This window comes from Carassius auratus, unplaced genomic scaffold (assembly GCF_003368295.1).
Source record: "Carassius auratus strain Wakin unplaced genomic scaffold, ASM336829v1 scaf_tig00013390, whole genome shotgun sequence".
Classification (NCBI taxonomy): domain Eukaryota; kingdom Metazoa; phylum Chordata; class Actinopteri; order Cypriniformes; family Cyprinidae; genus Carassius; species Carassius auratus.
Window position 1 is genome coordinate 890 of NW_020524392.1, and position 27,346 is coordinate 28,235.

Below are 27,346 nucleotides of genomic sequence, written 5' to 3' on the forward strand. Positions count from 1 at the left end.
TTCAACAAATCATTCTTTTGGTGGCCTTCAGTTTGACTCTTCAGTGAGTTTTGGATGATGTCCACTGCCTGGCAGATTCACAGCTCCACATTTTCTCACCTTGAACTTCAGTGTTTTGGAGAATATGCAGTGACTTGAAATTTGCTTATATTCTTGGTCTTGACTGGTATTTTATTTTTTTATTTATTTATTATTATTTTTGAGTAATTTGACTTGGACGTGTTGGTAATTTGCTTTGTTTTCATGGTGCTGTAACTCGGTGTGAATGTTAATAGCCACTTCTAGTATATTCAGACAGTTATGGAACATGTCTGCACAGGTGGACAAACAAGTAAATGTGACTTGGAGTTAGTTGCATCAGAGCTAATGTAGGTGTGGCAATGCGAGGAGAAAAGTAGACTTTTATACACTGCCATTTACTTGTTTTTGCAAGAAATTAGATTTTTTATTCAGCAAGGGTACATAAAATTGATCAAAAATGACAAAGGCATTTATAATTTTGCAGAAGATTTACATTTCAAATTAATGCTGTTCTTTTGAACTTTCTATCCTTATGAAAATTCAGCTTTGCATCACAATAATGAATTACTTTTAAAATGTATTCAAATAGAAAATATATAAATAATTTCACAATATCCCTGTATCTTTTAGTTGAATAAATGCAGCCTTAGTGAGCAAAACCGACTTATTTCAAAAACATAAAAAAACCAAATCTGACTAAACTAACTGTTCTTTGCTTGTTTGTTTGTGTGTAGTGTGGCCAGGGGCTGTGAGGGCTCCTCGGGGAGACTCCAGACAAGCCCACACAGAGAATGCTGGAGGTGCAGGAGGAGAGACCAGCAGCAGCAGCCACGGCAAACACCGCAGCTACCGGAACCACAGGAAACGCTTCGGGCAAGAAGGAGAGGGCCAAAGAACGGCAAGAGGAGGGCCAGGACTGCAGCAGCCCTGTTGCAACCCCCAATACTGGGCCCCGGAGCACCCGGGCCAAAGCTACGCCCAGCACTACACACACACACTCCCACACACATACACACACCCCCAGTCCCCACCAGCACTCTACTGCTCCTGCCTCTGTCGCACTGGGACTGACGTCAATGCATTCCAGCAACCCCAAAGTGAGGAACTCTCCATCGGCTAACACTCAGAGGTGAGAGAACCGTACATGTGCACGAGCTATTCCTTGAAACCAAAATTTTATTATTTTGTACTGTTGTATGTGTATACATACGCTACAGTTCGAAAGAAATGTATATTTTTATTCATCAAGGATGCATTAAATTAAAAAAGTGACCGTGAAGACATTCATAATGTTACAAAATGTATGTTTCAAATAAAGGCTCTTCTTTTAAACTATTCATCAAAAATCATATAAAAATGTATCATGGTTTCTATAAAAAAATATCAAGCAGCTCTTTTCAACATTGGAACGATCATCTTGGAATGATTTCTGAAGGATCGTGTGACACTGAAGACTGGATTAATGATGCTGAAAATTCAGCTTTGCATGAAATTACATTACATTTGAACCACTGTTGTCACATGGGCCATTTTAATGATATCCTTACTACCTTTCTGGGCCTTGAACGTGTCAGTTGCATTGATGTCTAAGCTCTCGTATTTCATGTAGTATTGCATATATCCCTAATTTTAATAAAAATAACGGTATTGTCTTATTCAACCCTAGTTTTATTTCCCTGGGTAAGTGCCTAAACAAACAGTTTTAATGCAGTCAGAAACAGTTGTGGATACTATTAATTCACCACTATCTTATATTAAACTGTTCTTAAGTGTATGAGGAGTAATTGTTGTTTTAATTTCTCCCAAATGGAGATGCACCACACCAGCAAATAACTTTCTGCTTACTTAATCGCAATTCCCATCCTCCTTATGGCCATTGAGCTGTCTCTTATAGACAGCAAACCAGTGCGAGCTGAAGTAACTGTGGCGTAAGTGCAGGGCAAACTGTGCCCTAAAGGCAGCGGTGGACCTGGAAAGCTTCCAGAACCTTATTGAGCATTGAGAAACTGACCACTTCAGCTCAGCCAGAGCGTGCACATCCCGCCCTCTGGACGTTGGTTCCAAAATGGCTGCTCTTGCTGGATTCACAGATCTGGAATTGGTTAAGGAGTCGGCAGCGAGGCTCCTGGGAGTCCTTCAGTGAACGCTGTGGCCCATGGCCTAATCACAACCCATTCTGTGTATGTTGGCGGCTGCTGTCCAAAGCGTTTGGATGTTCTCTGAATGCTGGAAAATGTTTTGCATTGTGCGCAGAGCTCTGAAACATGGCCGTGGCCTGTGAAACCAGTACACTCACTTTGGAAAGCAGTTTGCGCTTTAAGGCGACATTAGTATCCAAGTATGAAAGCAAAATGGACAAGAATATGAGTTTTACTGCCAAAATCAAAGGTGTCCAACAATGACCAGCCCTTACCGTTGGCGTGTGACTGGTTTCCCCAGTATCCATGCGCAGTGGACGCATTGCTTTGAGTATAGATGGAGGCTAGTGGGGGATCTGGTTTTGACGAGTTTTGATTAAATATTAATCCGGCAAGTCTTGTCAACAAAGAACAGGGCTAGGACAGAAGGTCGCTGAGAGTATTGTAATTGCGTCACTGGTAGACGAAAAGAATTCTCTTCTTTTATCAAATGGCATGTTTTAGGGTGTGGTGGCTGCAATCGGTCAGTCAGCTGCTAAGGTAATGACTTAGTCGTCTCCGCTTTTTTATTCTGGCCTTCTGGTATTCTTTACCAAAGAAAGGGAAGTTAATAGGATTCCGCTGGTTTCCAACGGCAAAGTGGGAAATGGCAGAAACATTGTTTTCTCAAATCTATCAGGGTTTTCACAAAAGTATTAGGCAGCAAAATATAAATGAATCAGAATATTAGAACGATTTCTGAAGGATCATATGACATTGATGACTGGAGTAAAGATGCTAAAAATGTAGCTTTGCATCACAGGAATAAATAGCCATTTTAAAATTGATATATAAAATAATCAGTTTAAATTGTTTAAATGTAATAACATTTTTAGAGCATTACGGTTTTCACTGTATTTTTTTATCAAATAAATGCACGTTAGTGAGCATAAAGAAACTTTTTCAAAAGAATTAAGTACTGATTTAAAAATTATTTAACCTTTTTGAATGGCAGTGTAAATTTTGTTAAATATTCAACAAATATTGAAAATGTATAAAACCTTTTCAATAAAGTTTGCAATACTAATGCTCAAATTATCACGTAAAATTACACATTAAAGCTGTGTAAACACTTAAACGCATGATAACACCCATGGTACCTAATAAAAAAAATGCATGATGTAGTGACCATAGGGCAAATTACGTAACCATTAATAGGCCCCAGACTCTGTCAAATTTGGATATTATTGATGATTTTAAAATGAAAAAAATTGTCTGATTACCATCCAAACTGTGTGCCCTTGTCAGTCTCACCCATTTTTCATTTGGCTTTTCTCACAGTCCGAAATCCAAGCAGGAGGCCATGGTGAGGTCGCCACCGTGATGTCGCCTCCAGCGCCGCACAGATGGACTCCAAACTGCCCAACAGGGAAAGCAAGGGGGTGCCGGCAGCCAATCACAGCTTCTCCTTGTGAGCCCCAAGTCGCTGAGTGGAAGCCACACACCCAAAGGTCCCCAAGGCTCCATTGGGAGTATGGGACTCAAAAATGGACAAGGCCTGAGTTCAGGCAATGGGGCAAAAGGCAAGATTAAAAGAGAAAGAAGCACTTCAGTGGAGTCATTCGAACAAAGGGATACAGGAACGCCAAACAATGAAGGGGACCAAAAAGGTAAAATAAAATGTGATTTTTGTTTGTTTTTCATAAGCATTTTTAATTATGAAAGCTGGTTCAGAGACCTTTGATTTCATAATGTATCATTCATTAAAGGGATCATTTACCACTATGGTTTTAGATGACATCTAGTGTGGTTTTAAGCATCTCCAGTATCTTGCATTACTTTATTGGTCAGGTAATTATATTGAGCGGTTTCATGATGTGCAGTTATTTTTGTATGTCTTGAATATTACAATCATCCTGTGGTACAGAGTGATACTGTTACCACCTTGCTTTGACATTGAATGGACATCAAGTTTTCTGCATTAGGCCCATTCTCAGGAAAACATTCCCCCCCCCATTTCTGTTTAATTAATTAATTAATTCCAAAAAAATTAAAAATGTTATGGCTGAACTTCCGAGTAAGAATATTTGTCTCACATCAGGTCCATGTACTGTAGCACTGTAACCTGCATAACACAATGAGACTAGCGGTCAACCAAATAGTTCTTGTTATCATTATTATTTTATTTCCAAATTTCAAAGTACTGCATCCAATGCTTAAAATGTGGTTACAGCATTGCAAAGTACAGTAGTTTTAATTTATTCTCGCTAACCCTTAAGCACTTGGTTACATTATGCAGCCCTCTCACAGTAGGGAATTCTTTTACTTACAAGTTTGGCAGTATCTGGTTATTTTGTTGTTATAATTCGATGAATTTACAAAACCTTAAAGGAAAAATTATTAAACTTGATAATTCTGTCTTTTGTTTTATGGGGCCAGTCCAAATTAATGCAATTAAAATCCGTATCAAGAATAAAAGATGGTCTTGTTTAGTTTTGTACATTTTTTAAAAAAAAATTTATATATATTATGTAACACATTATGGTCAAAGATGCAACTTTTTATAAGATGGAATACAAAATGCATGTAGAAATTTAAATGGACAGGTGGATTACTCTGGATGCATATTCGGTCTTCTTGTGTCCGTAACATAGAATATGACAAAGCCATATTCCATTATGAACGTCCTTTTAATGACCCATGATGCCAACACGCACCTTATCCCAAGGGCCACACATTTTCGGCTGGTTTCTTGTCACAAGTAAGCGTTTGTTTGTTTGGCAGGGCTGTAGTGGTGCATGAAGACATTCACATTTCACACCCCCTGTATGTTTTCTAGTAGCAGCATCACAGGATCAGGCCTGGTTTAGGAACACCAGGGAACAAACCATTTGGTTTGCTGAGTGAGGGGGGGGCCACCTTGCTTTTTTAAGGTTGGTGTTCCTGACAATCTGAAGGCCCCCTGCTGGTTGTTAATGGCCTCTGCATAAACATATTTCAGTGTGAGCCTCAAAGCATTTTTTTCTTCTTTTGTTTTCGTTTTAGAAATCTATTTGTTAAACCAGCTTTTCCCCGTTTAATTTTCTTCATTGGTAATTCTTGATGTGCAACATTAAAATCTGTCGGTCTAATGTTTAAAATGTTTTAAATGCTGATGTTGTTGTCCAAGTGAGACAAGGGCTTTGTTCAGTAGCAACCTGTTTGGTTTTCTTTGTGTACCAATGTTCTTGTATGCTCACAGGGAGACAGCTTGTAAGTCTGTTTGGCATGCGTGTTTGTGTTTGTTCAAGCTGTCGGAGAGTTTGCTCTTGCCGATTGAGCAGTGTGTGTGTTGTCTGTACACAGGAAGTCTATATCTTTCCTTTTGACCTGAGTCCCCGACTGTGTCCTAGTTTCAGTGAGATGTTGTGGTCGGGGAAACTAACCAGCTGGATAGAAAGTAACAATAGTGCTACTGTATTGTCTCTTTCAGACCTTGTTCACACCGTCAGTGATTATTTTCTTTCTTCCTCCTCACTGGAGGTCAGCTGTTTTGTTTGTTGTAGGTGTTCCTTTTAACTCCTGGATGCCATAGTGTTATTGGTGGGCTGCATAACTGGCCATAAATGTTGAAAACCTGACCAAATATGACAAGCATTTGCAGTAGAAAAGTTTTTTTTTTTTTTTTCACTTTAATTTGTATTTATTTATAACTCTTGTGTGTTAGGTTGTAGATATAAATAGTGTGTTTTTGAAGCATTAAACCTACAAAGTGCTATATGTGCATTTTTCTTGGATTTATTTAACTGTACATTTTCTGTGTGCATCGAATATTTGAAACTTTAACCACATAATTGGTGAAACGTGTGGTGGATGGGTTGCATACAATTATTGTACTTTCACTTCTCTAAAACCTGTGGTTTTCATGACATTAATGGTGACTAAGAATTTTCTATGTTGTTTATTGTATTTTTTTTCTTGAGAGAGCATTGTGTGTATTTTGGCTCCAAGTTGTCCAAAGCTCATTTTAAGCCCATCTGAGACACCTTTAAAAGTTTCAGGACAGCCTAGATTAGTCAACATGGCATGAGGAGAGGATGCCAAAGGAAAGCCAGAGCACTTCCAGACAAACGTGGAATTTATAAGGAATAGAAATGCACATTGTATTCATGTTGATGTAAAATTTTAAGAGTACTGTTGTTCACAAAGACTAAATCTAGCCTGGTACTCCAGTACACTGTCTTCGGGGATTTTGTTGTATTTTTCTATCCACCGTTGTGTTTGAAGAAAGAACCCTACAATTTATTAGTAATTGACCTCCCAGCCAATAGAAATTGTATGAACTGTTTCATGAACGTCATGGTAATCCTACTCTTCTGTCTCTCTAAAGAAATGGGCAGTAGAGCGAAAAGGTTATGTGTTGGGAGAGCGACGGTTGCCATACAGCGGTGCAGATTGGTGTTCAGGGGGAGAGAGTGAAGACGACGACGCAGATTCTCATATGTGGTTTCAGTATTTAGTTTTTCCATTTATAATCAAACTAATTTCAAATTGTAAAACCAGGTTTCACCTTAATTTATGTATGAAATGGTAATTATTGTCACCTGGTGGCACAGATTTATTATGTAATAATAAATGCATTTGTGATTAATTTCATTTACAAACTAATGAAATTTAGTCTTAATGCAAAAAAAGCATTATTTAATAGCGATTGCCAAAATGTTATCTTGTTGTGTATGCTATGTGATTATATCTGTAATGCTTCTTATGTTTTGCACAGACTGTAACTCTGCTGACATAAAGCCAGATCCAGTTGCTCTTTCTGCTTCTACACCTACTCATAATACAGTTGGAGGACAGAGCACAGCGTCTGAATTGGGAGTGGGCAGAAACCAGGGTCAAAGGTTGTTTACGTCTTCACCACCGAGATGGCCAACAAGTAAAGATTTCCTGATTGTTCTTAATAAATGGTGCTTTTCACAATATAATTGTGAATGTTTGCTAATGTTTTGTACCCTCAGGTGCACTGTTAAATGCAGATGTTCTGTTAAATCATAGTGCCAGGATTTTGTCAGTTCAAAGAAACAAATCTATCTATCCTCTATCACTATCTCTCTTTCACATTTCCTTTTGCTGAGCTAAGAAATGTCTAAAAGTAGTAGTGGCTAAAGTTGAAAGAGCACTGACAGCAACATGTTTGCCTAAACTAGACCCTTAGATGGCAGATATTAGAAGCCAAAAGTTAGTGACAGGATGTGTCAGAAACTTTGGTCAGATGTTGTGATCATAACGAAAGTCTTCCCACAGAACAGTGCCATAACTGCTCTGCATCACAATAGATGGGACTGAGCCCAGTGTCATTTCTTGTGTGACTATTTGTCCATCCTTTTTTAGCAATTGTGTGAATGTGGCTATGGCCCGCTGCATGGACAGTCACAGTACTCATTATTAGTATGTAAAGTAATGGGAGTGAAATAAATATATTTGTTCCTAAAGCTGATGTGATTTCTGAACCATTATCATCACTGAACAGAATTGCTAAAAAGTTTTTAAATTGCTTGAGCCAGTGTTTTGCTTTGTCTGTCTATTTGGCATGCTCAAACAAACAGAAATTTTACAGTAGTGCCATAGATACAGATTGCTTACAAGAAAATAAACAGTTCTTCTGTTCTTCTACATATTAAACTGGGATTGGCAAAAGTGTTTTACGTGAAAATAAATGCACACTTCAGCTTTAAATTAGATATTAAAACGAATACTGTATTTGGTCAGAAGAGTTATGCAAAGCTTTGACTGTGACTATTTTCTTCCCATCTCAGGGCAGCAGATGCAGTCATAACGGGACATGTAGACAACATCATCACTTACCACGTGAATAATATCTCTAATGGCAAGGGTGGAAAGCCCCAGCTCCCCCTGGTAAGAAAGGACATCACTGAACTGTGATTACACTAAATGTTAAGAATGTTTGCTACTAAATGTCAAGATTTTCACAGACATATTAAAAATGTCTATTTTATTGTGTCCGTTTTAGAACAATCAGATTGGATCCCTCAGAAGTGACACTAAACAGCAAGGAGTTCCGTCCCAGCAACAGCCCTCATCTCTCGCCAGTGATCAGAACCACCAAGCAGCCTCTAAAGTAGCGCAGCCAGGCCAGCAGCAACAACCTCAAGCGCAACCCACCCAACCTCAGCAACCAAGCCAGGGGGCAAAACCAACTAGCCTGCCTCCAGACAATGCACCTTCAGCTGGTATGGACTCTAAGAGCCTTCCTAGCAGTAGCCCACAGGATGGTGCTGGATCCCACGATGGTAGCAACTCTGCAGGGACACCTGGTAGCCAGGCCTCCAACCAGCCTCCCAATTCTGGCCCTCAACAGAGCTTTCCATCCCTAGATTTACCTAAAGGGGTAGATGCCAAGCTCACAGCTCAACACCACCAGCAGCTGGCTCATGAAATCATGTCTAGCATGGGGAAAACCCTGAAGGCCTTTCCCAAGAGCAACTTGAACACAGGGAACGTTCTTTACAAACTTTACGTGATATACAGCGTATGCTCTTCCCAGATGACAAGGACATGGCTGCCATGGGCCAGGGGAACATGGGTGGACCCCTGCCCAATTCTACAATGATGGAAGGAGGACCCAAGAAAATGGAACAAGGGCCTCTCCAAGCCATGATGGCCCAGTCAAAAAGCCTTGGGAAGCCAGGTGGTCCAGGAGGCCCACGTCCAGATGGGCCTCCCTTTGGTCCGCCTGGTCCTAGAGACATGCCCTTTTCTCCAGATGACCTTGGACCCCCTCCACCAGGTCCAGGACCTATGAACTTGCATCCAGGTCCTGGTGGAGAGCATGGAGACCATATGACCCCAGAGCAGATGGCCTGGCTAAAACTGCAGCAAGACTTCTATGAGGAGAAGAAGCGTAAACAGGAACAAATGCAGCATAGGCCAATGGGAGACATGATGCTTAATCAGGGTGGACCTAGAGGAATGATGCGAGGTCCACCACCACCCTACCAGATGAATCATGGAGACGTGTGGGGCCCTGGTGGCCCTGAACCATTCCCTGACCAGATGAACATGGGCCCCAGAGGGATGCATCCACACATGCAGAGGATGCCTGGCTTCCCTGGCATGATGAACCCTGACATGGAGGGAGGGCCTAATACTATGCCCAGACCTGGAATGAACTGGCCTGATGATATGCCAAAAATGGGGGATGGTAGGGGATTCCCTCCTGGGCAAGGCATGTTTGGAGGTCCTGGTGGGAGGGTGGAAAGATTCCCTAATCCTCAGTCTGTACAGGAAGCCATGTTCCATCAAGGTATGGGTGATAAACAAGGCATGGGTCTGACGCCTGGTATGATGATGGAGATGAATCGAATGATGGGTAATCAAAGACCCATGGAGCCTGGAAATGGAGGTGGCATGATGTTTCCTAGAATGCCAGGTGATGGTCCCATGAGCCCCTCATCAAGAATGGAGTTTGTTAAAGGTCTTGGTCGAGACATGAATGAATTTGGTATGGGACCTGGAAACCTCAATGTAAACATGGGTCCTGGCCCTCAGATGATGAACCCTAAGATGAGAGATCCGCCAATGAACCTTAGTCCAGAGGAAATTATGAAGATGAGGCAAGGTGGAGGTCCAATGCCTGACAATGTTGTTCCTTCACAGAGAATAATGCAGGGGCCTCCTTTCCCTGACCAGCCCCATGCAGGAGACCTCAACATGGGTCCCAACCGACAATTCCCTGGCATGGGTCCCCAAGGCCCTGGAAATCCAAGAGGTCCCAGAGGCGAGCCACCCTTTGGACCTGACCAAAGAGGAGGCAGTATGGGTGGAAATGGTCGTCTTAGTCACATGCCTCCTTTACCACCGAACCAAGCTCCCAACAGTTCAGGGCCTCTGCCTGGCCAGAGAAATATGAGTCGCAAGCCCTCAGACCTGAATGTTCAGTCTGGCCCTGCTAATTCACCCAACATCAATGTCAACCCACTAAAGTCACCAACACTGCGGCAGGTCCAGTCGCCAATGCTGGGCTCACCATCAGGTAACCTCAAGTCTCCACAGACGCCATCCCAACTGGCTGGTATGCTAAGCGGACCATCAGCGGCAGCAGTAGCAGCAGCAGCCATTAAGTCTCCTCCCATGATGGGCTCAGCAGGGGCATCACCCGTCCATATGAAATCTCCTTCACTTCCTGTCCCCTCCCCTGGCTGGACATCATCACCCAAGCCACCCATGCAAAGCCCAGGAATCCCTCAGAACAACAAGCCTCCCCTTAGTATGACGTCACCAAATATGATGGGCAATGTAGAGCAAGGTACAATACAAATTCCTGCCTAAACAGAGGTCTTTATTTCTCATGTATGTTATACAAAATTACTTTTTAGGCAGTGTACTTTAGGGCTGACTAATCTACCACTTTAACACTATCCCGATACTTGTTTGCAGATTCAATATAAATTGCGATTGAGTATTGCGATTATAGAACTGTTGCCATTCGATATTACAATATATTGTGATTTCTGTTTGCTTATTAAAGACTAGACAATGGAAAATACTTGATTATACCCTTAAAATATACAGTACATGATGAGTCATATTAACAAAAACAATGCATCACATCTTTATGAACTTTTATTTTAGGAGCATACACTGTGTATATTTTAAAGTACCTTGAACTATAAAACTTTCAAGTACCAAAACCCTGAACTTGCACTTGAATATAACAGTCAAATGTTCACCAAAATGAGAAGAAGAAAAAAAATGAAATAAAATGAAGTGCTATGTTACTTTACATAGTCATGTTTTCCCAGCAGTGTGTAAAATCCAAAGTGTTTCAACACTTGGGATTTAAATGTGAAGGTGCAGAAATAATTCTCAGAGGTTTGATCCTTGGTCTCCATCATGGTTTTGCTTTCTCATGCTGGCTTGAAATGGATATGACATAATAATGCAGTGGCACTGTGCACGCAGACGGCTCCGCATGCTTTTAGATCTTTTTTTGCAATGCTTTGAATTCATATGCCGATTGATCTGCTGCAGCTTCAAGTCAAACACGCCTATACATTTCTCCCTCTGTTGGGATAAAAGCGGTAACTTTTCCCCACTACCTCTTAGGAAATGTGAAATAATTAAATATAAATTGATTCTCAGGTAAACCAATCGATTTAAAAAAAAATCGTTTTAAAAGAATTGCGGAATTATGTTTTTTTTTCTCCCACCCCTAGTGTACGTAGCCTTTTTTTTGTGTGTGTGTGTGTGGATAATTTCTGTTTATCGGTATGTACCAGTGTTGGTCATTTTTGATGGTCCCCTTTAGAATTTAGACATTTGGTTGACTATAGTGGTTGACTAAAAGTGACTTTGCAACTACGCGTAGATCACTCATGCTTAATATTTGCTGACACATTTTATTGGTTCCCCAACATTGGAATGTTGAAAGACATTCTACTGACTAGAAGTCATTTTGCATATACAACCTATTCTGTTAACCCTAACCATGACAGTCAACTAATACTCTGACAGTTAGTTGACAGATAGTTGAACAGTTAATTTTCAACTATCTGTTGAAAGTCGTGAAGTCATGGCCTAGTGGTTAGAGAATTTGACTCCTAACCCTAGGGTTGTTCAAAACTCGGGCTAGCAATAACACGACTAGGTGCCCTTGAGCAAGGAATCGAACCCCCAACTGCTCCCCAGGCACCGCAGCATAAATGGCTGGCACACTGCTCCAGGTGTGTGTTCAAAGTGTGTGTATGTGTGTGCACTTTGGATGGGTTAAATGCAGAGCATGAATTCTGAGTATGGGTCACCATACTTGGCTGAATGTCACGTCACTTTTCACTTAATTGTACTCAATGTCTAAAGCAGAGGTAGCCAACCCTGCTCCTGGCGATCGACTGTCCTGAAAAGTTCAGCTCCAATCCTAATCAAACACACCTGAAGCAACTAATTAAGGTCTTCGGGATCACTTAAAAATTAAAGGCAGATTTGGTTTGATTAGGGTTGGAGTTAAACTTTGCAGGACAGTCGACAGTTTGCCAGGTGCAGGGTGGTTACCCCTGGTCTAAAGGGATCATCTAAATAACCAGGGCTCTGTTTCCCAAATGCATTTGACGCCCAAGTAGATCGTAGAACCATTTCTTAGCTCAGTTAAGCTCTTGAGAACATGGTCCAAGAATATATTTAGTGGCACTTTGTTTTCATGTGGTCTCAATTATTCCTGCTAATTAAACTGATACAGCAGGACCTTTTTAGTAATGTTGTTTTTTTTTTTTTTTAGCAGCGATTGACCTTAGAGGTGTCAAATAAAATGTCATTGGTACATCATCCTACACATCCTCTGTCCTCTTCTGTTCTCAGGTGGTAATCCTCCTCCCTCAGCTCCTCCCTCCAATAGTTCCTCCGGTCAGCCAGGTGGCATGAATGTGCCAGGAAGTCTTCCATCCAGCAGCCCCTACACAATGCCCCCAGAGCCAACATTATCTCAAAATCCTCTTTCCATTATGATGTCCCGCATGTCCAAGTTCGCAATGCCCAGTTCTACGCCCCTCTACCATGATGCGATCAAAACTGTGGCTAGCTCCGACGATGACTCGCCACCTGCTCGATCGCCAAACCTGCCATCAATGAACAACAGCATGCCCGGTAAGGACTATAAGAGTTAATGAAAATGCAGCAGGATTTGTTTATGGTGGCATTTTATGTAGGTCTTTTCCACTAATTCTAAATCATTTGGTTCTCTTTGTAGGTATGGGTGTGAACCATCACCCAGGTCATCCTCGAATGATGACACCCAACTCTTCTGGCCCCATGCCTTCCCTGAGTCCAATGGGGATGAACACTATGGTCTCCCAGCCACTTTCACATGGCATGCCAAACCAGATGCCATCGCCCAATCCCATGGGCCCCAATATGCCTCCTCACTCTGGGCCTATGGGTCCAGGCATGATGCCTCATGGTATGATGATGAACCCAGTCTCCCAAGACCCTGGCATGGGCAACAACCAGATGATGCCACAGGGCCGTATGGGTCTTCCTCACCGAGGACAGGGTTTCCCTCCAGGACAGTCACCTCCACAGCAGGTCCCCTTTCCTCACAATGGTCCCGGGCACCAGGGTGGTTTCCCTCATGGGATGGGTTTCCAGGGAGAAGGGGGCCCACTGGGCAGGATGGGCAATATGCCTCATGGACCTGGTGGTGAGCCAGTTATGTGTAAACCTAACACTCCAGGAGGCCAGGAGTTTAATAACATGCCGGGTGTCTTTAATGACTCTGATCTACATGAGGTAATGCGACCAGGTGCGTCAGGTATCCCAGAGTTTGACCTTTCTCGAATTATCCCCTCTGAGAAGCCTAGCCAGACTCTGTCCTACTTCCCTCGTGGTGGAGACGCCCCTGGTGGGAAGCCACCACACCCGTCTGGCCCACCTGGCTTTCCCCACATGCAGGGGATGATGGGTGAGGGCAATCCGAGGATGGGCCTCCCCATGCAGGGAATGGGTGGTCCTCCTGGTCCTGGACATATGGGACCACAGGACATGCCCATGGGCAATCCAGGCCACAACCCCATGAGAGCCCCAGGTTTCATGGGTCAGGGTATGATGGGGCCACAGCACAGAATGTTGTCTCCTGGTCAGCAGCAAGGAATGATGGGAGGCCCTGGAATGATGCAAGGAAAGGAACGGCCAATGTACAACCACCCTGGCCCTGTGGGCTCTCCTAACATGATGATGTCACTACAAGGGATGAGTGGTCCTCAGCAGACTATGATGATGCCCTCTCAGATGAGGCCTCGAGGAATGGCAGCAGACATGGGCATGGGATTTAACCCTGGACCAGGAAACCCTGGGAATATAATGTTTTGAGCCTCCACTACGGTTATGAACAGTCGGGAAACCGTGTAACCAGTGAAATAAAAACCTTCGTAATGAAAGACAAAAAGAAACTAGATTATCAAGCAGATACATGTGGAAACCGGGACATTTTCTGTGCACATACACACCCTGACACCTGGTTAGAACAAGGTCTATAGCTTGCAAAGTGATGGGTGTCCATCACATACACATGGATGTGTTCACAGGGAATCTTCTACAATGGTAATGTCATTTAACAGGTGGAAGTGTGAGAAGCTAATTATGCTTTCCTCAAAGTTGGGCTCAGGTCCGGCACTGTTTGGAAGGGACTTTTTTTCAATAACTTGGGAATGTATATGGAATTTACAAGACCGACTCATGTCCAGAATATTTGTTTGACACTGTGGACAAGATGCCACATATAAAGTCTACAGCAAACCAAGTATGAACGTTTAGGGGCTTCATTGTACTTTTATACATAGTTGGAAACCAGGAAAGATTGTTGAAAAAAAAAAAAAGTCCAAGAACTGAAAGAATAGACATAAAAGTGGAAAAGTCAAGGAACATTTGTCACAAGGTGCACCGTCTTGGCTATATGTTTACATCTTATCGCATCACTTCCCTCCAAACAGGAAATGCTCTTTGTATGTGTGTACTGTACTTGTGTTGTTAAAGGGATTCTACCAGTGATTTCTATAGTTTTTTTTTTCATCTTCATTTGTAAAGGGGGGATTGAGGTGGTTGTGCGTGGACAGTAGGTGACACAACAGCACCACAAAATACTGTGGGGCGTACAGAATATTTTAAATTTAATTTTTTTGCTACTCCAGTGTATGATAAACCAAACTAAGACCTCGTACAGATCATAGTATTATTAAAAAAGCACAAACAAGAATTAACTGTAAAGAATAAAGTGTTTTGTTTTCTCCTTTTTTTTTACTGTAGAGAAAAACACATTGACAGTCAGTAGGAGCAGAAATCAGATGTATGCAGTGTGGTCTCCCGTTCCTGTTTTAGAAACCGCTGTAAGCTGGTGTGGGTACAGGTGACGGTGACTGTGGAGGGGCATTTTTGAACCCCATAAACCAGCAGCACTCCGTTCTGCAGTGACGCTCAGGCTGCCGTCTGCATATCCGTGTCTGTCAGACAGTCATGCTGTCGCTATTTGCCACCACTGCGGAATACATTGAAAATATTTTTTTGTTTGTTTAATTGCTTGGCTGTGTACAGCTATACAGTGCAGCACTGAACATCTGAGCTACTGGAGGGTGGGCTCGCTCTTTTTTTTTTTTTTTTTTTTTTTTTGTAGAAAACAAATGATTATTAAAACAAAAACAAAAAAGCTAATAGGTTGTCTTCTTGTCCCTGCCCCTCCTGTGTTGATGCTCGTCATGTGTAACTCCATTGAATTTGGTACTGAACCACTTCCTAAGGCTGGGCTGTGGTGTTGGACGACAAATAAAATATATTGTTTGGTATAAAGCGTGTCAATGCCTTTGTGTGTATCGCGTGGCTACTAATGGTCTTCCTCTGCCTCCTAGTGGCAGGTTGTTTTCCTTTAAAACTTTTTTTTTTTAGCTACCTAGACATGATTATTTAGAATCTGTTATTATTAGTATACTGGCAGTGTTTCACATATTAAATCTGGCTTTGTATTAAGTTTTTAAAGATATAATTTGGCACTAGAATTTAAGTAATGTACATTCCACAAGATGATCACTCCTGGGCAAGTTGCTTAGCATAAAATTATCATGTAAATCACAAATTTGGGAGTACTTTGGATTTATGGAGAATCTCCATTTTGCTATTATTATTATTATTATTATTATTATTATTATTATTATTATGCAAATTCTTTGGACTACTCTCTTATTGGTAATTTAAATCAAAATTATAAAAAAAATAATTAAATGTAAAAAATTACGTTTACCGATTCTATATAGTCTGCTTATGCATATGGCGGAATTACAGGCAAAGTGCATAAAAAAATGGCATATCTCAGTGTGTATTATTCTCACTTCAGATATTAGCAGCTTTAAGTTATGAATATTTTCAGTTACACTTACAGTCTTTGATGATAGTTGTTCATTTGTTTATCTAGTGAATTCATGCTTGTTCGACCATGGCTGGATTATCTTGAAAGGGGACCAGTCCTATTCCAACCTCAGTGCCTTTTATCAAATTCTTTCAAAATGCATGTTTGCTGTGGTGCAATAATGATCCAGCATGTTGCTCTTGAACAGACGGTGAAGAGTGCTTTCTATCTGCAAGGAGACTAGTTCACTAATTTGGTCCCCATTTATCCACCAGCACAAAATATAAAGCACTTGTGTCAGGATAACAACAACATATGACCTTACATATGACTTACACCGAGCATTCTGATCTACTGGCTAGCATGGTATTGTAGTGGAGAGTGATTGCGCCATCTAGTGGTAGAAGTGACTTGATTGGTTAGATTTGACATTAAAGTGGTAGGGGTTTGTGTGTGTGTGTGTGTGTGTATAGATGTATGCTGAGATTCTTAGTTTTTTATTTTATCTTTACTGGAGTATGTAAAACATAACTAACATTTAAAAAATCTGATTCATAAAATTAAGAACAAACACATCTGTTTTAACAAACATATGACCACAAAGGGTAAAACCACAACATTGGTTTACATTCCTTTTTTCTTTCATATTTTCAGGCTAAGTATACACCGTTGGGCTCAGTTCAAGAGCTCTTCACTCCAGATTCTCTAAGTTTAAATCATGCTTAAGTGTCAGCTGATTTGTTTTTAATCAAATTAGATGCAACTGTTTCTTCAGAGCTCGGCTGTGATGACAGTCCCTGGATTTACAGTGATGTTTTCATTTTTGCAATAATATTTCCTATTGCATTTGCCTCTCTCCATTTTCTTTTTTTTACAAAATCAAAAAGGGTTGCGAATTCACAGTTAGTGTTCAAAATGCAAAACGTCCATTTCAAATGGTTAGCTCAGCGTCCATTTTCCATTTCAGAAATACGTTTGACGAAGTAAGAAATGTCCAGAATATTTAAATACTGCTAAGATCAGCAAATATAAAATACAAACCAATAATAAGAAGGGAAAAAAACGTCATCAGTGCATTATGGTGCAACACTATATTATAGTAGATTATTACAGTGAAACTGTGGTGCAGATTTTGTTTCCAATGCATTTGTCCAAATGCAAAGTGACAAAAGGATTTTCAGAGTGTGAGAAGTTTCTAAATTTTGATTTCATGTAAACGAATATATTTATTGAATGGTTTTCCTTATGCATCGCTCACTCACATTTGTGCATCTGTGAATTTTCTGGCTCAGTCTATCAGACAGCAATAAAGTAAATATGTTAGGTCAAGTGCAAAATCATATTGCAGATTTCTGACTAGTCGCACTAGACGACCCTCTTCCAGATGTGACCGGTCAGTGCTATACCGCAAGGTCGTCCGGTCTCATGCGGCTGCTGGTCCCGCTGCTCTTACTAAACCTTCGCTTGTCCTCAACATAATCACCGCTTAGAAACGAAGGCGAGACGCAAGAGTTGGGCGTCTCTGTAGGTGTATGCGAGAAGCTCAAGAAGTTGACCCCCAGGTAGTCTTGACCTCGATGGCGTTCAGTGACCATGTTCACCGAGTTTTGCTGGTGCTCCAGCCGGTCGTGAAAAGGCGGGCAGGTTGGGTGTAAAAGCGAGTGTGCGTGTGTCTGTATGGTAGGGGAAGATGGTGGAGATGTCAAGCAATGGTTGAAGTCGGGAGGTGGAGTGCAGGCTCGGTTGGGTGTGGACTGGTTTGGTGAGACTGCAGCCACGGTTGAAGGTGTATTCGGTCGCTGTTTGGAAGCCTTGTATCCTTGCAAACAACCCTTAAACTGCTTCCACGCCAAATGATACAGTTCTACGATACTTAGCAGCAGCGATACAGCTCCTACCACCAGCATAAACACAATAAACACGTTCTTCTCCGTAGGTCTCGAGATGTAGCAGTTGACCGGATGCGGACACGGAAGTGCCTTACACACGTAGAGCGCATTGAGGAAGACTCCATAAATCATGTACTGGACTATGATGAAGATCACTTCCATTACAGAGCGGATGAGGATGCTGAGTACGTATGTTTGTAGCAAAGCTCCCTTCAACTGCACCTTCCCACCTCCACCTTCGTCCTCCTTCCCACAGTTCTTGTCTTCCTCTGGGTACTTCTCTCCATCTCGGTCTCCTTGCGCTCCTTCTTCTTCCTGCTCTTTCCTCCTCTTCTCCTCTCTGCGGACAATGTGCATCGCGTGTCCCATGTAGATGAGAGAAGGTGTGGAGACGAACACAATCTGGAGCACCCAGAAGCGGATATGCGCGATGGGGAAGGCTCGATCGTAACAAACGTTCTCACAGCCGGGCTGCTCCGTGTCGCAGGTGAAGTCTTCCTGCTCGTCGCCCCACGAGGACTCGGCGGCCGTGCCCAGGACCAGGATCCGGAAGATGAAAAGAATGGTGAGCCACACCTTTCCCACCGAGGTGGAATGCTCCTGGACTTCTTCTAGAAAGTTCCCGAGTAGACTCCAGTCAGCCATGACTAGTCCGAAGAGCCTGAAAAAATAAACGATATTGTGAATGAAGGGAAACCTTATAGTAACAGTAGATGTCTTCTGTTTGTACATACTTGTTGTGCTAAACCTTAGTACAAAAGGAGGCAAAAGTATAGTTATTGAGGTGTCAAGAATTAAACATGTCAAATTAAAAGGAACATTTAACCTAAAAAGGTAAATTAGTTATATATGGGTTTGCATTTACTTGCATTGGCCTTTTCTCACTTGCATTGACCTAAATACTGTTATCCATGAGAAAGTCATGTGCTGAAGAAAAGCTAAAAGGTGTAAATGACTTAGAGGTGCTCTAAACCACTTTAACAATTTTTTCCAAAATGAAATGAATAGTACTTTCGATGAAGTGTCCTTCAAGTCATATGCGTCGATTACAAAAGCTACTTTATTATATGTTAGGGTGGACCATCTTCATGGTGACTGCCATGTTGGGTCACATGACCACTCAAATTCTACTCACTATCAATTATCTGCTCTAACACAACTGCAAATATGGTGTTTCAATAATTGCATACTACATTGTTAATTAACCAATTGTTTTCATGTTAGATTGCATCCACACCAGTAGGTGTCAGTGTGAAGTCTTATTGACCAATGAAATTCCCCTAAAAGTTCATGCTAGTTTCTTCTATGTTATTTAGAAATAATATAGCGTAGTAAAATTTAGAAACATACTGAAAATGTTGCCATATTTAGTATACTAGATTACTAGTGTTTTGGCACATCTGATCTCTTCTGGAAGCTGATTCCAACTGCAGGCAGCATAGTAACTAAAGGCGGACTCCCCTTGTTTTGTGTGAACCCATGGTATTTCTAACTGACTCGATCCTAGTGATCTGAGTGCTCTGTTAGGTTTATATTCAGTGAACATATCTGCAATATATTTCGGTCCTAGGTCATTTAGTGACTTATATACGAGTAAAAGTATTTTAAAATCAATCCTAACTGGAAGCCAGTGTAAAGACCTGAGGACTTGTGTGATATGCTCAGATTTTCTGGTTCTAGTCAGAATCCTGGCAGCAGCGTTCTGGATGAGGTACAGCTGTCTAATGGTCTTTTTGGGAAGGCCAGTGAGGAGCCCATTACAATAGTCCACCCTGCTGGTGATAAAGGCAGTGTAACTTTGTGACTCCCAGGCTGCATTCAGAATATCATACTACTCTTATTGTTTATGCCACATTAAAATAAGGGGGAAATAATGCTAGTTGTATGCTATCTCGAACTCTGCCCTAGATACAGTAGTATAGTCATATACTACACTGCCTAGTGCCTTCTCATGCTCTTATAAAACAAGGACAAAGATGTCGAACATGCAGTGACTGTATATTTGGGCTGTGTTTGTGTAGATTTCTGTTATTCAGTGCTTTTCCCACACACTCAAGTACTGGGAGTCTGGGAAAAGGAGACGGAAGAATCTGACGAACCTACAGCTAAAAATAAGCAAAGTACATATTCAGTGGCATTTGTCTTTTCTGGGTATTGGATGGCTGAGCATTTCCTGTTATCGTTTTAAAGCAACTGTAAATATTTTAACAAAGTAACATCGCCTATCAATGAAGTTTAAGCATTTTGGTATATGATAATCCATTAAATGTGTTTAAAACAAAGCAATGCAACATGGTTCTGCATTATATTTAATTTTTTTTAAAGACTTCGGCACACAATATTTTAAAGTAGCACAGTTTTTGTCATTATTTACTCACCCTCGTGTTGTTCCACACCCGTTTGAATTTCTCTTATGTTGAATATAAAATATATTTTGAAGAATGCTGGTAATCAAAGAGTTCATGGTCTCCACTGCCTTGTATAGCATTTCTTTATATGCTATGGAAGTCAATGAGTATCCAACAACTATTTGTTCTTTAGAACAAGGTGATGCTGGATAAACATCATGTGTATGATTTTTTCTTTTACATTTTTTTTGTTGGTACATGTGTACAAATTACACAGCATGATGTCCTTTATTGGTCTGGCTCGCTCTCCCTCTGGATTAATGCAAAGGTTAGCGTCAGAGTCTCAGTCCTCAAGGGAGTTTATGGCAAGAGCTAGCCCAGAATACTCTCAGCGCTTTAACGTGAGAACTTGGGCTAGACTGTGTGTTTAAAGAACAGTTCGTCTGTGGGAAGTATTGAACAAATATTTAGATGTAAATTTAACTGTAGAAATGCACTGTGTAAACAGACCCTATTCAGATCCAATCTGCCAGAAGTTTATCAGTCTGGACCTTGATGCCCCACCAGCATTATTTTAAGAGTACATTTCAGCAAGGAGGGAGGTTTTTAGCCTTTATCAACTTCCTCCTCTAAAGGTCACATACAGAAGAATAGGCTCATTGCTTCATAACTGATTTTATACAGTAATGACCAAATAACTATTCATTATTTTTTTCCACATAGCTTGATTCCTATAATATTATTTGCGACTAAAAATTGCTTTATTGCTATTGTTATCCTGCGAATTCAATCGCTCTCTACATACATATGATGGCAAAAATGACTGGGAAGGGTATTTTGGCATCAGATGTGGGAACCACATCTTTAAAGACGGACTGAATGTGGCGGAGTCTCTATATAAGTGTCTCGCTCCACTTCCCTTTAAGGAAACGATCTTAAACAATATAATTTCCCTCTTACAAGGCACTTGAAAGGAAACTGGCTGGGTTCAAGACACTGAGGCCAAAGAGGTTATTGGCACACTTAAAAGACTTTTGTGCTGTGCTGTGAATTCAGTCTCACTGTACTACCGTTGTCGTGGCACAGAATGGAGGTTTAAGAGTTTGTAGGTGAGAATGTAGTTGGGTAGACTAGCATCCAAAGGGTCAGTGACCGTTCAGCGTTCATGGCCACAGCCTGCAGCCTTGTGCCTAGTCTCGCATAGTCAGACCTTCAGACTGAAGAATCTATGGAAGCTTTCATTGGCCAAGGCCCACCCATGAGGCCATTTGACAGACATATCAAACAACCAATCACAGTTCGTTTCGTTCACCGTCGCTTTTCGAAGTGTGGAAATGTTTCCACAATAACAGACCTGTGTGTAAAAACTTTCAGACTATTTTAAAGATTCTATGCCGTGAACATTATTTCACATGCTTTTGTAAATCCAGCGTTTAGTTGATCCCGATAAGCGCTTGTCGTCACAGTTGTAAACACAACAGCTTTCTTATTTCATGAGGGGGTTTGGCATCATGGTATCTTTGTTTCGAGGTGGAACGTTAAAGAACGCGACACACACGTCTCGTGAAAATAATGTAGAATTCAACCAATCTGATGACGACTTTGACACTCCTTTCCACTTTTCTGTCGCATATGCTTCAGATGTTTAGCCAACGGTCCGTTGCCTTGACATATGAGGCTTGACATATCACATCGCATTGTTCTTTCTGGCCTCTCTCTTTCTGGAGAGGAGTGTGATATTTCGGTCACATACAATTTGTATCACTCCTCTTGGCGTATTTCTCACAGTGACATTTCATGTGGATGCGCAAATCCACTTTTTTATACTTTTTTATTTTATAAATAATACTTTTTTTGTTTTAAGAGTTTTTTAGACAAAAATGTACTTAATGTTTAGACTTAAAATATGTGTTTTTTAATAAAATGTATTTGATAGAGAGCAGACTTCCCTCGGCTATTTAAATGAATGTTTTATTGTGAATATGAGATTGAGCTGAAGAATGAATGCTGTGTCATTCACCAGGTACATTAATCAGACTCACTCAGTCCATCTTTCTTTCACTATACTCTCTACATAATACAATGAGCTTTTAATACAATAAGCTTTCAATGAAGCAACTCAATGTTCTTTTGTTATTATTTTTAAAGTGATGTTTTCGAATTAATAACAGAGGCTTGGGCTCAGCTGTTAAACTGTCAAACTGAGATTGGAATCGGTGGCAGAAGGAAGTAGTTCAGCCCAAAAGAGGGGTTTTAAAGACACTCCGTTGTGGTTTCGTATATATTTACACACACGTATCATCAAACTGTTGCATAAACGCAATATCACACTCGTGGCCATGAGATATGGCTGTATATCGGCACACTGTGATTTTTTTTAATGGCCAAATTACAACCATGTCCATATATAGTCATATTGCTCTGCTATGAGTGTGATATTGCAATGCTCATACATTTAATTTGCTCAGTGTCTTGTTTTTTAGCAGGGGAAAGGTGCTATAATGTGATCTGAATGTACTTGGCCAAGTTCTTTTAATGAGTTGGTTGAGCCTTAATTCTAATGTAGTTCAGTAAAATAACTGATGATTTGTTCATCTCATTCTATTTTGAGCTTAAATAAACATTTACCTGTTTTTTGTTTTTTGCTGTAGGGATTTTTAGTTGCTACAAAAAGTGTGTCATGGGTCGGCAAACTGTACATCAGCAGTCTAACTCTATGTGAACATTTCTCAGCGCTATTTCTGTGTCAGTGAACCTTTCAGGAGGAAGGTGGTGAGACCTACTCCCTTCTCCACTTGTTTATCCCAGGAAAGGAGAACAATGTGGGAGTTTTTTGTTTTTTTTTGTGGCAGGGGCATCTGGAGATAGATAGGGGCTGCTAAACAGCCGCACAAACAGCAATCAAGAAGAGAACCATGCTCTTCCGGCCTCTTGTCCTGTCTGTTTGAGTCAGCACTGTGACAGACAGCACAATCAAGAAAGCATGCTACCTAGATGGATATGGAATTCAGAGTCAGTAGCAATGCAAACAGAAAATCTACATTATTATTACACAGTCAAATTGACTTTTTAGAGTTCGATTTAAAATCCTGAAGATAAATCAGCACCGATGGATTGGTCTTACACTGCTCGTATACCCCTGAACAGATGGACATGTTTGGTTTAAAGTCAAGAATCAGAAGATGAGATGCGGGTGCTATTCCAGAAGAATGGGTGTGTATGCATAAGAGTGTGATCAGCGATCTAATGCAGCTGACAGCATGGCTGAAATAACTTGATGACATCTGAAAACTAAAAACAGCAAAAGGAGCACCAAGGCTAAGCTTTAGAGATTGAGTTTTGCCATAGGATACTCCTTCAGAATACTCCTCCATCTGTTCAAGGCTCCCATTGTGTGTCGATGTATTCAAAGACGCTCCCCTGGGAACCATCATAACCGTTTATTCATCAGGCTTTTTCCTATTAGTTCCCAGCATATTCATTGAATAGAGAGACCTGATATTGATTCAAAGCCAAAGTCTGCAAGGTTAGATTAAATTAGAAAAGTGAAACACCTACTGAATTTCATATTCAGAATTTTACCGGGGGCCAAAAATATTCCTCATCTCTTTAAACTCTGATCAATGTCAGAAAGTTAAGATTCCAAACAAATCGTGATTCAATTAGGGGTAGGAGTTTATTTGAATGTATGTCTGAGAAAACAAAAATTAAACCATACATAATTAAAGCTGAATAAATAAGTTTCCATTGATGTATGGTTTGTTAGGTCTGACAATATTTGGCTGAGAGACAACTTTTTGAAAATCTGGAATCTGCATTGATTAGGGATTACTAATCAGAAATTAAGTTTTGATATATTTCTGGTAGGACATTTACCGAATATCTTCATGGAACATGATCTTTACATAATATGCAAATTAAATAATTTTGACCTATACATTGTATTGTCAGCTATTCCTATACATTCAGTTTCAGGAATATTGAAGGCATTTCCAAAAACTAAATGTGTGTACATAATTGTTTACATACCTTTAATGGTTGTGGACCAACAGGTGTCTGATAAAGATCCGACAGGTGTGTGTTTGTCTCTCTATCAACTGATGGGTAAACAGCTGGCAGTTTAGTGGTGATGCTTGACAGGTTCTTGATCGCTCTGCCGCTTTACCTGAGAACACTTTCTGTCTCTTCTGCTTTTAGGATGTGTGATTAGTTGCCAGAACTTCTTGGCGGGCTGACAGTCAACGAGCCTCAGAGGCCTTCACACTTCAGCCGAAGCTTTATGTTGATATATGGTTCTGTGGTTATTGTGTGTGTTCAGATCAATGATCTGGAATGGAGTCAGACTGTTGATGTCCTAAGGATTCTGAAGAGCTGAAGGTATGTTGACACCTCAATAAGGTGATTGAACTGCAGCTCCTGTTGTATCGTCCTAACAGAAGTCGAATTGTGGGCACAAGGCTGTTTGCAGACAGATTGAATCTTGTTCACTTGTCATCTGTATATTCCACAGACTGATGGTGAAAATGGACTCTTTACTAAGCCGTATGACAAAACGTATGTCGTCTCCTTTCAAAGATAAAGCTGGAATTGATGAATGGCTCGCTGTGGTTGGTTTTTGTAGCTGTCCACAGTCTCTGGGTTTGAGAATGGAAAGATGAATGTCTTTATAGATGCTCACCTCTGGTGTTTCACCCCAGAATGACTCTTCAGATACGTCTAGTGTAAAATAATCCTATCTCTTCAGTCTTCAGTTCAGTCCTTGTCCTCTCAGTGTCAGGGGGCGACAGATTACGGACTTGCTGATGATCAGAAACAGCTGCTAGCAGGCCGACCACCGTCGTGGATGATCTGGAAGTGCCCTCATACTCAAAGGACATGTTAAGAAATGCCACCAGAGCAGTACCACCTCCTTTTCCCTCCCTTTCCTTGGTCACCTCCTTCTACTCCTCCTCCTCATCTCCTCTCACAATGCCGGACTGCCACTCTATTTTAGTTGGAGGAATATCTCCTCATCAGGAAGGAAAGTGAGATTGTATTGGGAAACAATAGGGACTGGACTCAGGCTTGTGGTCTCCTGATTATTATTTTGAGCTCTAGAAGGTTCATACGACTCAACTAAAAAAAGCAAACTTATTTTTCTTTACGTGTTTTTTTTTTTTTTATTTTTTTTTTTTTTTTTTTTTTAAGTATGTGCCTCTAACTCAATCAAAACCCAATAGGCAGGTATTATTAATGCTTTAAGCCTGTTTTATTATAAACTAGCATCATGCACCCCTATAGAATGATGGTATTAATCCATTACACAGTATCTTGTAGCAACACACTTTTTTTAGGTTCAGAAATCTTAACATTTAAAATTGTGATACAATTGTCACAGTGTCTGGGTTGTGTTCCCTGGGGTTCCACTAGATGCCCTCCTTTCTCACGGTGACTGTCACCAGATCACTTCCTGTTCCCTTATATGGTCACCTTCCTCCTTGTTGTGTAATTGATTGTTCCCCCACCTGTCTCCTGTTCCCTCATTATCCTTCTGTGTATAAATACCCAGTCTGTCTTAGTCTGTGGGACGGAGTCCTTGTTTTATGTCAGTATATTATTCATGTCCGTCATTCTTGCCTTGTCTTGCCTTGTGTTCGTGTCTTGTTTATGTGGATTGATGTTTTGGTTTCGACCCCTGCCTGGACTGTTTACCCCTCTGGATTATCCCTTAAATAAATCATACTTACCTGCAATTGGTTCTCTCGCCGTCTTTCAAGTGTCTCGTAACGTGACAGAAGGACTCCGTCACTAAGAGAACCAGCGGTATGTCATTTTTTCCGCTCCCCAGCCAAGATGGTGGAGAGGCGAGCCAAATACCTGAGGTTAATCGCCCTCCGCCAAGAGGGCAATGAAGTGGGTGCCCTAGCTCAGGTGTTCTGGTCCTTGGCCGAGGGCATGGGCTACAACGATGCGGCCCTTAAGGACTATTTTAATGGCGGCCTGGATAATCCAGTGTCTCAGGAGGAGATGGCGCAGTTGGAGACACTGGAGTTCTGGTAATTCGTGTGCTACCTGCAGCATTCGTGTGCTACCTGCAGCATTATCTGAGTTCTGGAGTTACCAGAACTCCAGTGTCTCCAACTGCGCCATCTCCTCCTGAGACACTGGAGTTCTGGTAATTCGTGTGCTACCTGCAGCATCTGTGTCGGTGGGATGACCCAGCCACTCCTGTCTCTTCCAGCGGGGTGGTCGTCAGCCCAGCACCACTGCACAAGATGGCCGCCAGCCCAGCGCCACAACACAAGATGGCCACCAACTTAGAGCCACAGCACAAGATGGCCGCCAGCCCAGCGCCACAGCACAAGATGGCCGCCAGCCCAGCGCCACAGCACAAGATGGCCGCCAGCCCAGCGCCACAACACAAGATGGCCACCAGCTTAGAGCCACAGCACAAGATGGCCGTCACCCCATCGCCACAACACAAGATGGTCGCTGCCTTCCAGGGGGACGTTCTCGAGCGGGCTGCTGCCGTCCAGGAGGACGTTCCCAAGCGGGCCGCTGTCGTCCAGGAGGACGTTCCTGAGCGGGCCCCTGCTGTCCAGGAGGACATTCACGAGCGGGCCGCTGCCGTCCCCGAGGCGGTGCCCGAGATGGTGCCCGATGCCGAGGCGGTGCTCGAGGTCATTCCCGATGCGGTGCTCGATGCTGTTCCGGAGGCCGAGGCGGTGCCCGAGGCCGTTCCCGATGCGGGGCCCAAGGCCGTTACAGAGGCGGTGCCCGAGACTGTTCCAGAGACAGTGCCCGAAGCCAAGGCGCCTCAGGTCTTCACAGACAGTCCAGAGTCGGGTCAGGTCCCGGTGGACTTTCCGGAGTCGGGTCAGGTCCCGGTGGACTCTCCGGAGTCAAGTCAGGTGCCGGCGGACCCTCCAGAGTCGAGTCAGATGCCAGTGGATCCTTCAGAGTCGAGTCAGGGGCCAGTGTACCCTCCAGAGCCAAGTCAAGTCACTGGGTTGTCTGCTGCTCCGCCCTGGGTGACCCCGACATTGACCACGAGGACGTGGTGGTCATCTGTTCCGCCCTGGGGGACTCTGGCGGCGACCACAAGAACGT

The 27,346-nt window shown here is 42.0% G+C and overlaps 1 protein-coding gene and 1 pseudogene across 2 annotated transcripts in view; one reads left to right on the forward strand and one right to left on the reverse strand.

Annotated features, from left to right (window-relative positions):
- The first annotated feature begins 749 nt into the window (after window positions 1–749).
- LOC113073974 (B-cell CLL/lymphoma 9 protein-like) lies at window positions 750–15,467 on the forward strand (annotated as a pseudogene).
- Window positions 15,468–15,852: 385 nt separating this feature from the next.
- LOC113073976 (gap junction alpha-5 protein-like) overlaps window positions 15,853–27,346 on the reverse strand; it is a 34,451-nt gene continuing 22,957 nt past the window's right edge. Inside the window, exons 1-2 of one of the 2 annotated variants that reach the window (XM_026246667.1) lie at window positions 24,287–25,377; window positions 15,854–18,570 (exon numbers count right to left, since the gene is read on the reverse strand). In XM_026246667.1, coding sequence (XP_026102452.1) covers window positions 17,421–18,554 — 1,134 coding nt within the window. In that variant the 5' untranslated portion in view covers window positions 18,555–18,570; window positions 24,287–25,377 and the 3' untranslated portion in view covers window positions 15,854–17,420. Of the gene's footprint in view, window positions 18,571–24,286; window positions 25,378–27,346 lie in introns of those variants that run through there. The other variant, XM_026246668.1, reaches the window with a different exon arrangement.